Source organism: Mustela lutreola, chromosome 10 (genome assembly GCF_030435805.1).
Source record: "Mustela lutreola isolate mMusLut2 chromosome 10, mMusLut2.pri, whole genome shotgun sequence".
Classification (NCBI taxonomy): Eukaryota; Metazoa; Chordata; class Mammalia; order Carnivora; family Mustelidae; genus Mustela; species Mustela lutreola.
Genome location: NC_081299.1, coordinates 50,100,145 through 50,113,259, shown reverse-complemented (window position 1 = coordinate 50,113,259; position 13,115 = coordinate 50,100,145). Strand labels below are relative to the sequence as shown.

The following is a 13,115-nucleotide window of genomic DNA, read 5'->3' as shown; positions in this document are numbered from 1 at the left end:
GGTGGCTCGGTGGTTTGGGCCGCTGCCTTCGGCTCAGGTCATGATCTCAGGGTCCTGGGATCGAGCCCCGCATCGGGCTCTCTGCTCCGCAGGAAGCCTGCTTCCCTCTCTCTCTCTCTCTCTCTCTCTCTCTGCCTGCCTCTCTGCCTACTTGTGATCTCTGTCTGTCAAATAAATAAATAAAATCTTAAAAAAAAAAAAAAAAAAAAAAAGAGTCGGACATTTAACCCACTGACCTCCCAGGTGCCCCAAGGTTTTTTTAAATTCTTAAATAACATTCATAAACCAATTTAACCATAAACCAAATTAGTTTCATCTTTGGCAAATAAGTCAAAGTGCACAACAGTACCCAGCATGGTATTTAGCACAAAAGTGCTTTGTGTTATTTGACTATTAATATTTATAGTTCACTAGTATAAGCTCTTTGCGGGCAGAGATTGTATCTCATTCACTGTTACATGTGTAATGCCTAGCACAGTGCCTGGAGTGTTGTAGTCCAGTCTATTTGTCAAATAGTTTAAAATACCAAGCTTATTTTTATTTAATTTATTTATTTTAAAAAATTTTATTTATTCTTTTGACAGAGAGAGAGAGAGAGCAAGAGGGGGAACACAAGCAGGGGGAGAAGGAGAGGGAGAAGCAGGATTCCTGCTGAGCAGGGAACCTGCTGTGGGGCTTGATCCAAGGACCCTGAGATCATGACCTGAGCCGAAGGCAGATGCTTAAGGACTGAGCCACCCAGGCACCCCCCAAACTTATTTTTTAAGCAAAGCATGTGCTACAACAGTGTTCTTCAAACTCTGGTTATATAGCCCCTGAAAGAATTTTTTAAAAAATCCCTACCCTCCACACGTTTTTAAGTTGACATTTAAGTTTTCCATCATAAGTTTAAATAGTTGCAAAGGATATAATTTCCGGTTTGCAAATATTGACATATTTAAATAAAACTGTTACATCAATTTAAAAATGTATCCAACAGGATATAAATACCATAGAAATTTAAATATCATTCATTTAAAAAAGACATGAATGAAGCCTTCACTAACCATTGTGATTTTTACATAGTTTCTTTTTCTCCGTGAATTTGTATTTCTAGTTCCATTCTCCCACAGAATTTTATCCTAATGTAATATATTTTTATGCTTGAAAAATCTTCTACAGATTAGTTTCATTACCATGATTTTCATGATTCACTAACATTAAAAGATAAAATTTTCTGTAATTACTGGATTGTCATTATAATTGTTGATACACAATTGATCAAAACAGCATAAACATATTACATATTATAAAAATTATTTAGCAAATTATTTTTAAGCAAAAAAAAGGTTAAATGTAACTGGGAATGCATCTTTGAACAAGATAAGGCAGAGCGAGCATATTTTTTGGAGTCTTGATTAAAGGAGATTTCCTGAGGTGCCTGGGTGGCTCAGTCCGTTAAACTGCTGCCTTCAGCTCAGGTCATGATCCTAGGGTCCTGGGATCAAGTCCCGTGTTGGGCTCCCTGCTCAGTGGGGAGCCTGCTTCTTCTCCCTCTCCCTCTGCTACACCCCCTGCTTATGCTTTCTCTCACTCTCAAATAAATAAATTAAGTCTTAAAAAATGACTTAAGGGAGATTTCCTGATAATCTCTTGACTTGGCACATTAGAGGCAATGTGCCATCATAATACCTGGTTTGATGGCAGGTGTGGTTTACTGTCATCAAGTTTCTCCTGGAGAAAGGACCACAGGGAGAGGGAAGCGGGAAGGGGAACTAGCATGATGCTTCCACCATTGCTTGGTATCAGGGGTATCGCTTTTACAAAGACTATTGATGGGAATTAAGGATCTCAAAGCTGATTTCCTTAAAACTGTCTGGGCTTACATACACCTTAGTAAATCTTTGTGTGCCTGTTAGGCTACAGTTTGAAGATTGCTATCTTAATTTTTGGAGATCATGTTAACTGGATTTTCAGAAGTGTGATTAAGGGGACACGATGGCTGTAATGAGCCTGTTTTGTTTTTTTCTATCTCTTCCATTCCATGTGATTCTGGAAGGAGGGTCAGTCACACTGTCTCACCTCCCACAGGGACTGGCATAGCCAATCACATTAATCCTGTTCCCTTGGCTCTAGTAATTTGTCCAGCAGTAGGCATAAAACCCAAAATCAGTCCTTCCCCGGAATTGGTATACAAACACTGAGGAAAAAGATTATACTTTCTTTCTACGATGAGCTGCTGAGCTTTGCAGATGTGACTCTGGAGCTGTTGGCAAGCAAGTGGGAGTGCCTATCTGCAGAATGAAGGCAGAAGAGCTAAAAGGCCCAGAGGCCAGACCAAGGGCCTCAGGGGGCATGGAATTTCAGTCCTTGAGGCTTTGGTTCCTGTGGCTCTTTTGATGCAGTGATCCTTCCCAATATCCTTCTCAGCTGCATGAGCCCCTAAGATGCTTTTTTTACTTGAGTTTGTTTAACTTGTATTTTGGTGCTGTTGAAGTAATTTAGTAGCAGCCTAGCAGAGTGAACATAAAGTATTGTGAAAATGTCTTTTGTAAAATGGTAATTTTGAAAATTTTTTCTTCTAGATCGTTGGACCTTCAGATGGAAGTAGCTACATTATAGATTATTATGGAACCAGACTTATAAGACTGAGTATTACTAATGAGACATTTAGAAAAACACAGCTATACCCCTAAATATTTTAAAAAAGAAACAGTAAGTCATATGCATGAATAATCTTTATTATGGTGTATTATCTGTATAAAATTATGAAAATGTGAGAGCCACAGGAAATTTAAGGAAGTTATCTAATGTCATAAACCTCTCATTTTGCTTATCTAGAAACACAGGTCTCCATTTGCCTGAAACATCTCTAGTCTTCTGTGAAGCATTTTTAGGTACCCTCATTGCTCCTGCAGGTCCTGATTCAGTCTTTCTTTGCAGAGATTGTGGTTAGAAGACAGAGTTCATAACAAAAAGATAGCATCCAATGCAAAAAGATATTTCATAATATTACATGATGGTTATGAGGAAGGTATGTGTTATAGAGAGAGTTCAGTACAACATGTCTTTGCTGCTCTCCTGTTTTTCTGGGGTCAGTATGATCCTTAAACCTCTTCCTTCTCTTTTTCCCTAAACCTGAAGGTTGATTGAGTCTTAACATTGAACTAATCTTTTTTTTTTCTTTTTCTGGTCAGAGAGAGCGGCAGGCAGAGCAGGCAGAGGGAGAAACAGGCCCCCCCACTGAGTAGGGAGCCCAATTCGGAACTCGATCCCAGGACTCTGGGATCATGACCTGAGCCAAACGCAATCACTTAACTGACTGAGCAACGCAGGTGTCCCAGCCCTGAACTGCTCTTAAGTATTTACGCTAACCTAAAGTTTGGCCGTGCCTATGAGAATTATTAAGTGGTCACAGCTTTAAATAGGTAATACACTTGGGTGAGTCAGAAATATCATCAGTCTTCCTGGTTCAACTCTCTGGTTCTCTAGGACTCTGCTACTATAAGGTTTTTTATTTCCAGGGCTGTGCATTGTCTATTCTAATAATCTTCCAATAATGCTAGATTTTTCTCAGGATTTTGATAGACTTATCAGGAAAATGATTCCCTAGCACAATCTCCTCTGCAGTTGAGAATTCCTGTATGACATGTAGGGTACAGGGTACTTGTTAGGTGATATTTCGCAGCTCTCAGAGAAGGCAGAGAGAAAGACTGCTAGGCTTTTTTTTTTTTTTTTTAAAGATTTATTTAGAGAGAGAGAGATTGAGAATGGAGACCAGTACAAGCGGGATGAGTAGCAGAGGGACAGAATCCTCAAATAGACTCCCCACCAAGCATGAAGCCTGCCAAGGGGCTAAATCCCACGACTCATGAGATAATGATCTGAGCTGAGACCAAGAGCCGGACCCCCAACCAACTGAGCCATTCAGGCACCTCAAGATAGGCTAGATGTTTTGGCCATAGTCCTAGTCCTAAGGGTTTTCAGGTGATTCTGTCTCAGAAGGTGCTTCGAGAGACAGACATTTATTTTCTATGTTGTAGTGTATCAATAGGGTATGAAGTATAGTTTTGCCACAAAGGTAGATTGTTTTTCTTTTCTCACAGTAAAAATATGGTATCTACCTTATAGTTATTTTTGTGAGAGTTGAACAGTGACAGACCCTGTCAGAATCTGAGGAATTTATTCAACTGATTGTCCAAAAAGTTTTTCAGATCTTTTCTTATAAACTCTCAGAGTTTTTGGATTTAAATGAAGCTTGGAGATCCATCTGCCTCTTCTTACCAGGGAATAAATTGAGACCTGCGTAAGTTGAGATTAAGATATAACTACTCAGTACAAAGCTGAGTTTTTGGTGCCTTCCCGGTGGTTTCCAGGTTTTTTGGTGCCTTCCCCTCGTGGTTGTGCACCACCCACCCCACCTCATCCCCCCACCAACTCTGTCATAAGCATCTTCATTTTGGAAGTTGATAGTCCAACTTTATGAGAAAGTGTGTACAGTTTCACATAGTCCTATTTTCATGCTGTAAATTGTTGTGTCTCTTTCAAAAGTATACAGATTGTTTTTAAACCATAAGTGGAAAAATTAAGCAAATGCAATTTGGAAAGCAGTTTCTTTCTCTGTAGTCTATTATATAAACTTTTAATTGGGATTCCAGACTCAGATTTGATATTTAAAACTTGAGGGGCTCATTGAGAAGGCACATCTCTGCACTGTCATTCACATGATTTCCTATAGTATATATAGAAGTACTCAAAGAGAAAGAAAAAAATGTCCTATGAGTAAATGAAGTGTTAAAGTGTTCATCTACAATAACCTCATTTGACTCTTAAAATATTGTGTTTTAACGTATTTCTTTTTTCTGTTTTAGGGATTTCGGCTTCTTTGATGTCAGTAGAGCACCCTCAGTATGTGGATTTCCAGATTTTCCTTTTTCTTCTTCAAATACCACTTTATGGATTCTATATAACTTTTTGTTGTTGATATATATTTTTTTTTGGTTGTTTTACTTAGAAACATTTTATTTAATTGGACTTTCTTTGAGAGCTGTGTGATAATTGAGTCTTAGGCTACTGTCTCTATGAGATAGATAGCTTATTACCCCAATACTCTTTAATGCCTTTTCCAAAGGCAAGTTGCCCCTTGTCAATTTTGCTCTGAAAAATAAAAGTATGACTTATTCACATTTTTTTAGTGCTTTATTATCAAGAAAACCCTAAATGTTGAATGTAGCTGTCTTCTGCATTTTGACCCTTCAAAGCAGTTCACCCACAGTGTGAACAAACACCATTTACTATGTTGCTCGGGGCCGCTGTGGGGTGTGAGAACCCACCTGTTTTTCTGCAGCTTTTAGATCCAAATCTGCCTTGGTATCTGTGGTGCGAAAGATCACTGGGGAGTCTGAAACCCTGAGGCAACATGGATACTCTGGCACTGATGCAGGCCTCCCAAGTGTGAACTGGCTCCTTTTTGCTGTGGGAGTGATGCACTAGCTCTTGGAAGGGCAACTGCTGATTCTTCTAGCTCAGCGCCATTGTACTGGAAGCTGGATGGACAAGGTGGGGACACCAAACATAGGATGAATATCTTCCATCTGTGAGCGCTGCCAGGCAGATACTGGCACAAGTGCCTTACATGATGCCCCAGTGTCTGAAGGAAGCAGTCCCAGTAACTTGGGGAGGGCTGTAAGAAGACGGAAATACCAGAAACATTATGTCCTCATAACACTGTCATGTTTTCTTCAGTAACAGGCATAACGATTTCACAATTACTTGGGTCCTGGCTCCTCAGGAGTAAAAACCATCATTTTTTATCACTCATTTTACTCAGACATATACGGTTATAGTACAGTTAGTTTCCTAACAGGTTAGTCATTCAGTAGCAGCTTCCGCAGTTGGTGGGAGATTATGCGGTATTGATACATGAAATGAATTTGGATTGACTCCTGATGTACACCAGGAATGATCTCTTTGATTCATTTGTTGATTAAAATGCTGAGTGTCTACTATGTGGGAGGCACTATTCTAGATGCTGGGGCACAGCAGTGATCGAAACACAAATATACAGGCCTGCCCGTCAGGAGCTAATGGTCCCTGGGGGCTGACTTTTCACGGTGATAGTATTTCTGGCTGCAGTTAAGCTAGCTAGTCGATGTCCATTTTTTGAGTATTTCCTAGTTCCTTTTGGTTGCAAACAGTGCTTTGGATTTTAACCTCTGGATCCCCAAAGCCCAGATTTCAAAGTCGGTACATTTCTACAGCCATGGAAGTTCAATTATATAAGAAATACCTGCAATCCAGTCTTAAAAAGTCATCTTGACTCCTGCATGATTGTTCATTTATTAACGTGGCCAGTGGGAAAGTCTTGTTTCAAAGCAGGTGCTTCTCAAAGTATTTATTCATCTTAGCTGTTCTCTGAAAGGGTTGTAGAGAGAATCTAGAAATAAAGTCTCTTCACAATACATTCTTAAACTCATAGATTCTATTTTCTCTATAATTTCCTAAATTTACATAACAAAAACACATCAGATTTTCCACTTTGCTTAATTCTCTGTTGCCTGATACATGTCATTCTTTAACAAATGGAATATCTGTATCTTACTCTATTTATTTTTTATGTAAGTGCATTTAGTGTATGTAAATGCAGTTTTTATTTTTATTTTGTTTCATTTGACTTTCATGGAGAGCTATTTTATTTTGGCTGTTTGTTAGTAGTTTCTGTGAGTATGAGTCATATTTTGCTGTATGAGACGTTTTATACGATAACTCTGCTTTTAGAGCAGGAGCCAAAATTGTGAGATGGATTAGCTCGATCATTCCTTGGGTTACTCCAAAACCCTCTACGATGGGATGGAATGGGTTCTTTCAATGCTACGGAAACAGTATTTAAATAGAAATATTTACAAATGATACTACTTTAACCTGAAAGAATTAATACAATTTCCAAAAGTACCTCTCTACCCAGGAGGATTTCTTACCTACACTGTATTAAAATAAAAGACCTCTTTAGGACTTCAGAGATTGTGTTTTGTGTATGCCCAGTATCTGTTCATGGGATTCCTAGAACTATAAGAAATACTAGTTTGTGGGTATGTTTTGTTTTATTAAAAAAAAAAAAAAGTGTGACTTTTCCCATTATTTAAAGCTTGATACTTAACGGTAGGTTAAGTATATAATACTGGCAGACAGCAAGAACTAGCAGAAAGAAAAACCAGTTCTTAAAATGTACAAGTCTAAGATCTCAGTTCCCCTTCTTCATTCAAATACCTTAAATGTAGATATTCCCCAGGGTTCTGGCACCTTCCCTCTTCCTTTCTCCCATTAAGTCAGCATCCATTTTGCTTTTTTCTATTTGCAAAATTAATACAAGTATAACACAGAAAATTTTGGGAAAACACCAAAGGAGTACAAAGAAAAAAACTCATTCCACAGTTCAAAGATAACTATGATGATCTTGTTTTTATATATGTCCTCATAGTTTTTCCATGCATTAGTTTAGTTTCTTCATGAAAATGATATATTATCCATGCTCTTTTGTAGCCTGCTTCTTCACGTAAAGATTTTTCTATTTCAGTAAATATTCTTTTACAACATTTTTAATAGCTTATAACATTATTTTTAAAGGCTGCAGAATAGTCCATATCTGTATCATTATTTATGCAATTCCTTTATGTATTCTTTGGTATTTAAGTTATTCCAATAAATCAGCAACACACATTTATGATTCTTTTTCTCTAGAATTGCCATTCTTAGTAAAAAAAAAATCATATATTAAAGTTCTTGATACCTATATACAGTCCTAGTTAACCAAGGTAATGGAGAAGTATTGGGGAATGATGGTAAATCAATTAGTTTGATACAGGATACTGAATAGTTGAATTATCTAATGCCCTCCAGAAAGCTTCAAGATAGAGGCTTTTTAAGAAGGAGTAAGTAGGAGGTGACCCCGGAAGAAACAGGTGCAATGTGAACATGGGGAAACAGACGGCAAAGGTTGTGACCATGAAGTGAATACTTAATCTCAGAGTTGGGAGACTTAAAGAGAGGAATAGATTAAAAAAGAAAGAAAAGAAAGATCCTAGTGCACAAGGAAAGAGAGGTCTCCCAACATCCTTCCTGCTTATTCTTCCAATATAATATGTAGCTGGACCCACCAGACTACATACTGGTTGATACTAACTTTATCAACTTTCCTATTAAACCCAAACTCAACTTAGTATACTCAGTGTTGTATCCCTTGAATAACTGCATAATGGCTGAAATTGAGAAATTGGGGCCACACTATCATGTGACTCTAAATATCGCCAGAGATCCAAGATTTGCATGGTTACCATCCACACAAAAAGGAACCTATGCAGGTGACTGCTTAGTACAGAGAGTAACTCAGAAACATTGTGGCCACAGTTGACTGGCACCTTAAGTGAAGAATCTGGAAAATCCCTGGTGTTCCAGTCATATACATTTCTAACCATAAGTACAACATCGAGGCTATTATACAGCCTATAATAATAGGCTGTAGCATGATTACTCCATTTATCCATTTGCTCTGTTACAAGCTGAGTGTGGACACTCACTTTTTGACATTATTATTATTTTTTTAAGGAAGTAGGAAGCTCAATCTCAGTGGTCTTTATTCTCCCTACTGACAGGAAAAGGAAGATAGGTAGATTCAGAAAATGAGAAAAGCTACTAATTAGGATGATTAGCAATAAAAAAAGAATACTGAACAGCACAGAATACCCAAATGAGTCCTGGATTAATTCATTTGTAGCTGAGTTGATGAGCCTGGTAACACTTATTCCTATTACCCAACCCCCCTTCCTTTTTTTTTTTAAATTTAAATATTTTATTTGTTTATTTGACAGAGAGCTAGAGAGAGAGCACAAGTAAGCAGAGTGGCAGGGAGAGGGGGAGAAAGAGAAGCAGGCTCTCTGCTGAGCAGGGAGCCCGATGTGGGCCTCGATCCCAGGACCCCGGAATCATGACCTGAGCCGAAGGCAGCCGCTCAACCAACTGAGCCACCTGGGCGCCCCACCCTTCCTTTTTTAAAGGTTTATTATTTGAGAGAGAATGTGTGAGAAGAGGGAGGGGCAGAAGGAAACAGAATCCCAGGCAGACTCTGCTGAGCACAGAGCTCGATGTGGGGCTCGATCCCACAACCCCAAGATCATGACCTGAGCTGAAATCAAGAGTTGGACACTTAACCAGCTGAGCCACCCGGATGCCATTCTCTTTCTCTTTTTAAAGTAATCTCTGTATCCAGCGTGGACTCAAACTCAACCTTGAGATCAAGAGCTGGTTGCTTTATCAACTGAGCCTGTCAGGTGCTCCCCCATTATCTTTCTAGAGCCCACTATCTTAATTCTTAGTAAATGTAGCAATGCTCTTAAGGCTAGTCATTGTCTGATGGAGACCAAATGCCATTTACCTTCTTAGAAAATAGATATTTTTATGAGAGATATAAAAATATTAAAGCTTAAAATCTTAAAATTTCAAGAAGATTTTAGCTTGATAAAAGGTCCTTTTACCACTCTCCATGTGCAAGATGTTATGCTAAGCTCATTTTATATTTTAAATGGTTAAGTTCTCACAACATTTTTGTTAACTCTTTAGAAAAAAGTTAATATCATCATCGCCACTTTCCAGATAAGTAAATTGAGTCCCATAAAAGCAGAATGACTTTCTCAAGGTCACGAAATAAACTTTGAACCCAGGATTGAAACCCAGGTCTATACCTGCTATCCTGCCTACGATGTGATAGTTACAACTGTCCAAGTCTCTGAGACACTAATGACCGTAATAAGAGATTTTTCTTAATATGTTGTTTAATGTTTTCAGTATGGAAACTACCAGCCTGCACTGAGCCTTTTTACTTAAATGATAGTTTACCATTAAAAAAAAAAATTATTTAAACTTCCCAACTTCGCATCATGCAGATGCCAACATACTCTATGAATACCGAAATGAGACTATGATGAAGGAATGATTTTCCAAAACCCAAAGATTTTCCTACTGCTGCCTTATCTGACATTTGCAGCACTTTCTGAACTAAAAGTCTGATAATGTTTGTATAACAAGGAGAGAGGTGCTAGGTTGGATCATACTGGCATGCTCTGCTTAGTCCTGCTGAGGTCAGATGATGACAGAAATGTATAGATGGTGGGATTACAGGTGTTTTTTATGTGGTCAGGGTGGATTTTTTGTTTGTTTATCTGAATTTTCTAACTTTTCTGCAATAAATGTGCATTATTTGCATGCATATATTTGACACAGTAAGTGGTAGTTTGTGTAAATTAGAACAAAGAACCCCAAAAATCTTGTTCTCTTCTTCCCCTCTCCTTCTTCCTGCAGATACACTTACCCTAACCTCTGATATGATTCAGACTTTAAGGAGTAGATAATACATTTAAAAGAAGAAGGTAGATCTAACACATGATATCACAGGTCTGACATCCAATCAGTACAGTTTGCTGGGAAAAGCATCAAAGCAGGACTGTGGAATCAGGCCTGAGTCTGTGTCCTGTCTTGGTCATTTGTTTCATGACTGAGCACATAATGGTTCTAAGCCCTTCTGTCTTCATATAAGTAGGGATCATAATATCAATTAGATGATGTTGAGAGATTAAAATGACATAGGTAACAGTCATTATTTATTGAATATACTTTAAAGGAATGAATGCATTAGGCATTGTGGATTGGGGGGGTCCATCTGGAATTCGTTAGGGCTTCCTCATTCTTGGGCTATGTAGTGTGGCTGTACTTAAGAGTGAAATGACGGGGGACTCGAAAGTTCCTTTTCTGGAGGAAGGTAAGGTATGTTTGGGACACTGTTTACCTATGTTTTTCTTATTTCTATTATCACTATTGTTACATATTCCACTCTGAGTAATAAGGGCTAAAAATGTCTCCTTTCTCAAGAAAGTAGTCTCTTTTAAAAGATTTTATTTATTTATTTGTGAGGGTACATGAACAGGGGTAAGAGATGGGCAGAGGGAGACAGAGAGGGAGAAACAGACTCTCCACTGAGCAGGGAGCCCAACTCGGGGGCTCGATCCCAGAACCCTGAAATCGTGACCTGAGTTCAAGGCAGACGCTCAACCAACTGAGCCATCCAGGTGCCCCTTAAAAGAGTAGTCTTACTGGTACCTTCACTGCGTTTAAGACTGTCCTTATGTGGGGCGCCTGGGTGGCTCAGTGGGTTGGGCCACTGCCTTCGGCTTGGGTCGTGATCTCAGGGTCCTGGGATTGAGCCCCGCATCGGGCTCTCTGCTCAGCGGGCAGCCTGCTTCTCCGTCTCTCTCTGTCTGCCTCTCTGCCCGCTTGTGATCTCTCTGTCAAATAAGTAAAATCTTTAAGAAAAAAAAAAAAAAGACTGTCCTTACGTAAGAGAAGGCTGCAATGTGGCAGATTGCATTTTTGTTGATTTTTAATACGAAGTTCTTTGGAGATACTAATCTAATACATTTGGAGCTATTGCTGTAAGGCAGAAATGTTGCCACTTTCAGCCCAAATTAAGGTTAATTGCAAGCAATCACTACACATACAACAGAATGTTGTTTTATCCCATCAATGTTATCAGAACATGCCAACCATGAGGAGATTAAAACTTGACAAATGATTAAAGTTAGAGCTTTTGGGGCTGCCTATGCCAAAGGAAAATGTTGTCTTACCAGAACACTTTAGAAAGTATGTGGCGTTTGGACCTTTTAATCATATGAGCTCATTTGATATTTAAGAGGGTGTGATTATGAAAGTGCAAGGTTCTGAAGTTTTCAGTCAAACTTCAACATTTGATTATTTATTTGAATGAGTGAAATCCCTTTATGATCACGACATTAGAAACAGGGGAAATGATGTGTCTTCTTTCTGTGATTTGTGATTGAGTCCAAGTGCTGGAGTGAAGTTGCCGGAGACATGACACAAATTGCTCTGACTACAGCAAGTCTTTAGAAAGGTATCCAAAGACACGAATTTATTGTTTATTAATTCTCAACTATGTATTGACCTACAGTGTACCCCTTCTGCTCTTGCCCTTTTATACATAATAATATATTCTGCACATGGCAGCCAAAGCAATAAAAGTAAATGAGAACATGTCACTTTTCTGCTGATTCTTAATGGTTTCTTGTCATGCTTCAAATATGCCAAATTGGATCCCACCTCAAGATTTTCATGCTGGCTCTTTCCTTTGCCTGGAATGCTTTCCCCCAGGTCTTTGCAAGGCTGGCTTCCTCATTGGTTTGAGTCTCACCTCAATTAATCCCCCTGACTGTCCTCCTCAAGTACTACCCCAGTCGGTCTTCCACTGGTCACTCTCTGAGTCCTTATCTCTCTCCATTTCTCTTTACAGCCCTAATGCCAGCCGAAATGACATGCATTTATTTTTTCTCCTTTTGTTTCCCCTACAAGAATGTAAGTTTGGTGAGGGCAGAACTTTCTCTTGGATATTGGTGTAGCCTCGGTTCTTAGAACTGTCCCTGGAACGTAATAGGAGTTCAAAGGATATTCCCACTGAAATGGGAACACTAGAATGGGTTAAAAGGAATATAAATTAATTTGAGATTAAATAACCTTCTGCTTTGAATAATTTACTTTAGGAGTTGGCATCCAGACATGATCCCAACCCTAACTATGGTCTACAGGGAGAGGATGGGTAAGGAAATGGAAATGGGCGTATGCTGATTTATTCAAGTCCTTGATGGTCCCAGTGCTTGGGACAGTGCCTGGAATGGTATAAAAATTTTATCAACATAAAATTCTTACCATGAGATTGATTGATGACTGCTAGAGGTGGTTCTGAAGAAAACATCAGCAAGTAGATTATCAGAAACAATAGGAAGGGGGTAGATGGAGGGTGGGGGGAAGAGCGATACTAAATCCCCTAATATGTGTCCTATTAGGCATCCTTATGTACTTTCCTGACCTGATTATTTTGGTGGTAGGAAGACTAATAGCCTTCTGGAGATATCCATGTCCTAATCCCCAGAACCTGGGAATATGTTACTTTATGTGACAACAAGGATTTTGCATGTGTGATTAAATTAAGGTCTTAAAATGGGAAGATCATCCTGGATTATTTGGGTGGGCTTGATACAATCACTAGAGTCCTTACAAGGGAAAGAAGGAGGAAGGAGAGC

The 13,115-nt window shown here is 38.9% G+C and overlaps 1 protein-coding gene and 1 pseudogene across 1 annotated transcript in view; both read left to right on the top strand.

Annotated features, from left to right (window-relative positions):
* Positions 1-5,165, top strand: part of TM2D1 (TM2 domain containing 1) — a 47,502-nt gene extending 42,337 nt beyond the window's left edge. The window contains exons 6-7 of the mRNA XM_059136003.1: positions 2,565-2,694; positions 4,851-5,165. Of these exons, the coding sequence (XP_058991986.1) occupies positions 2,565-2,675 (111 nt within the window). The 3' untranslated portion in view covers positions 2,676-2,694; positions 4,851-5,165. The remainder of the gene's footprint in view (positions 1-2,564; positions 2,695-4,850) is intronic.
* Positions 5,166-5,305: 140 nt separating this feature from the next.
* LOC131809214 (rRNA-processing protein FCF1 homolog) lies at positions 5,306-12,072 on the top strand (annotated as a pseudogene).
* The last annotated feature ends 1,043 nt before the right edge of the window (positions 12,073-13,115 follow it).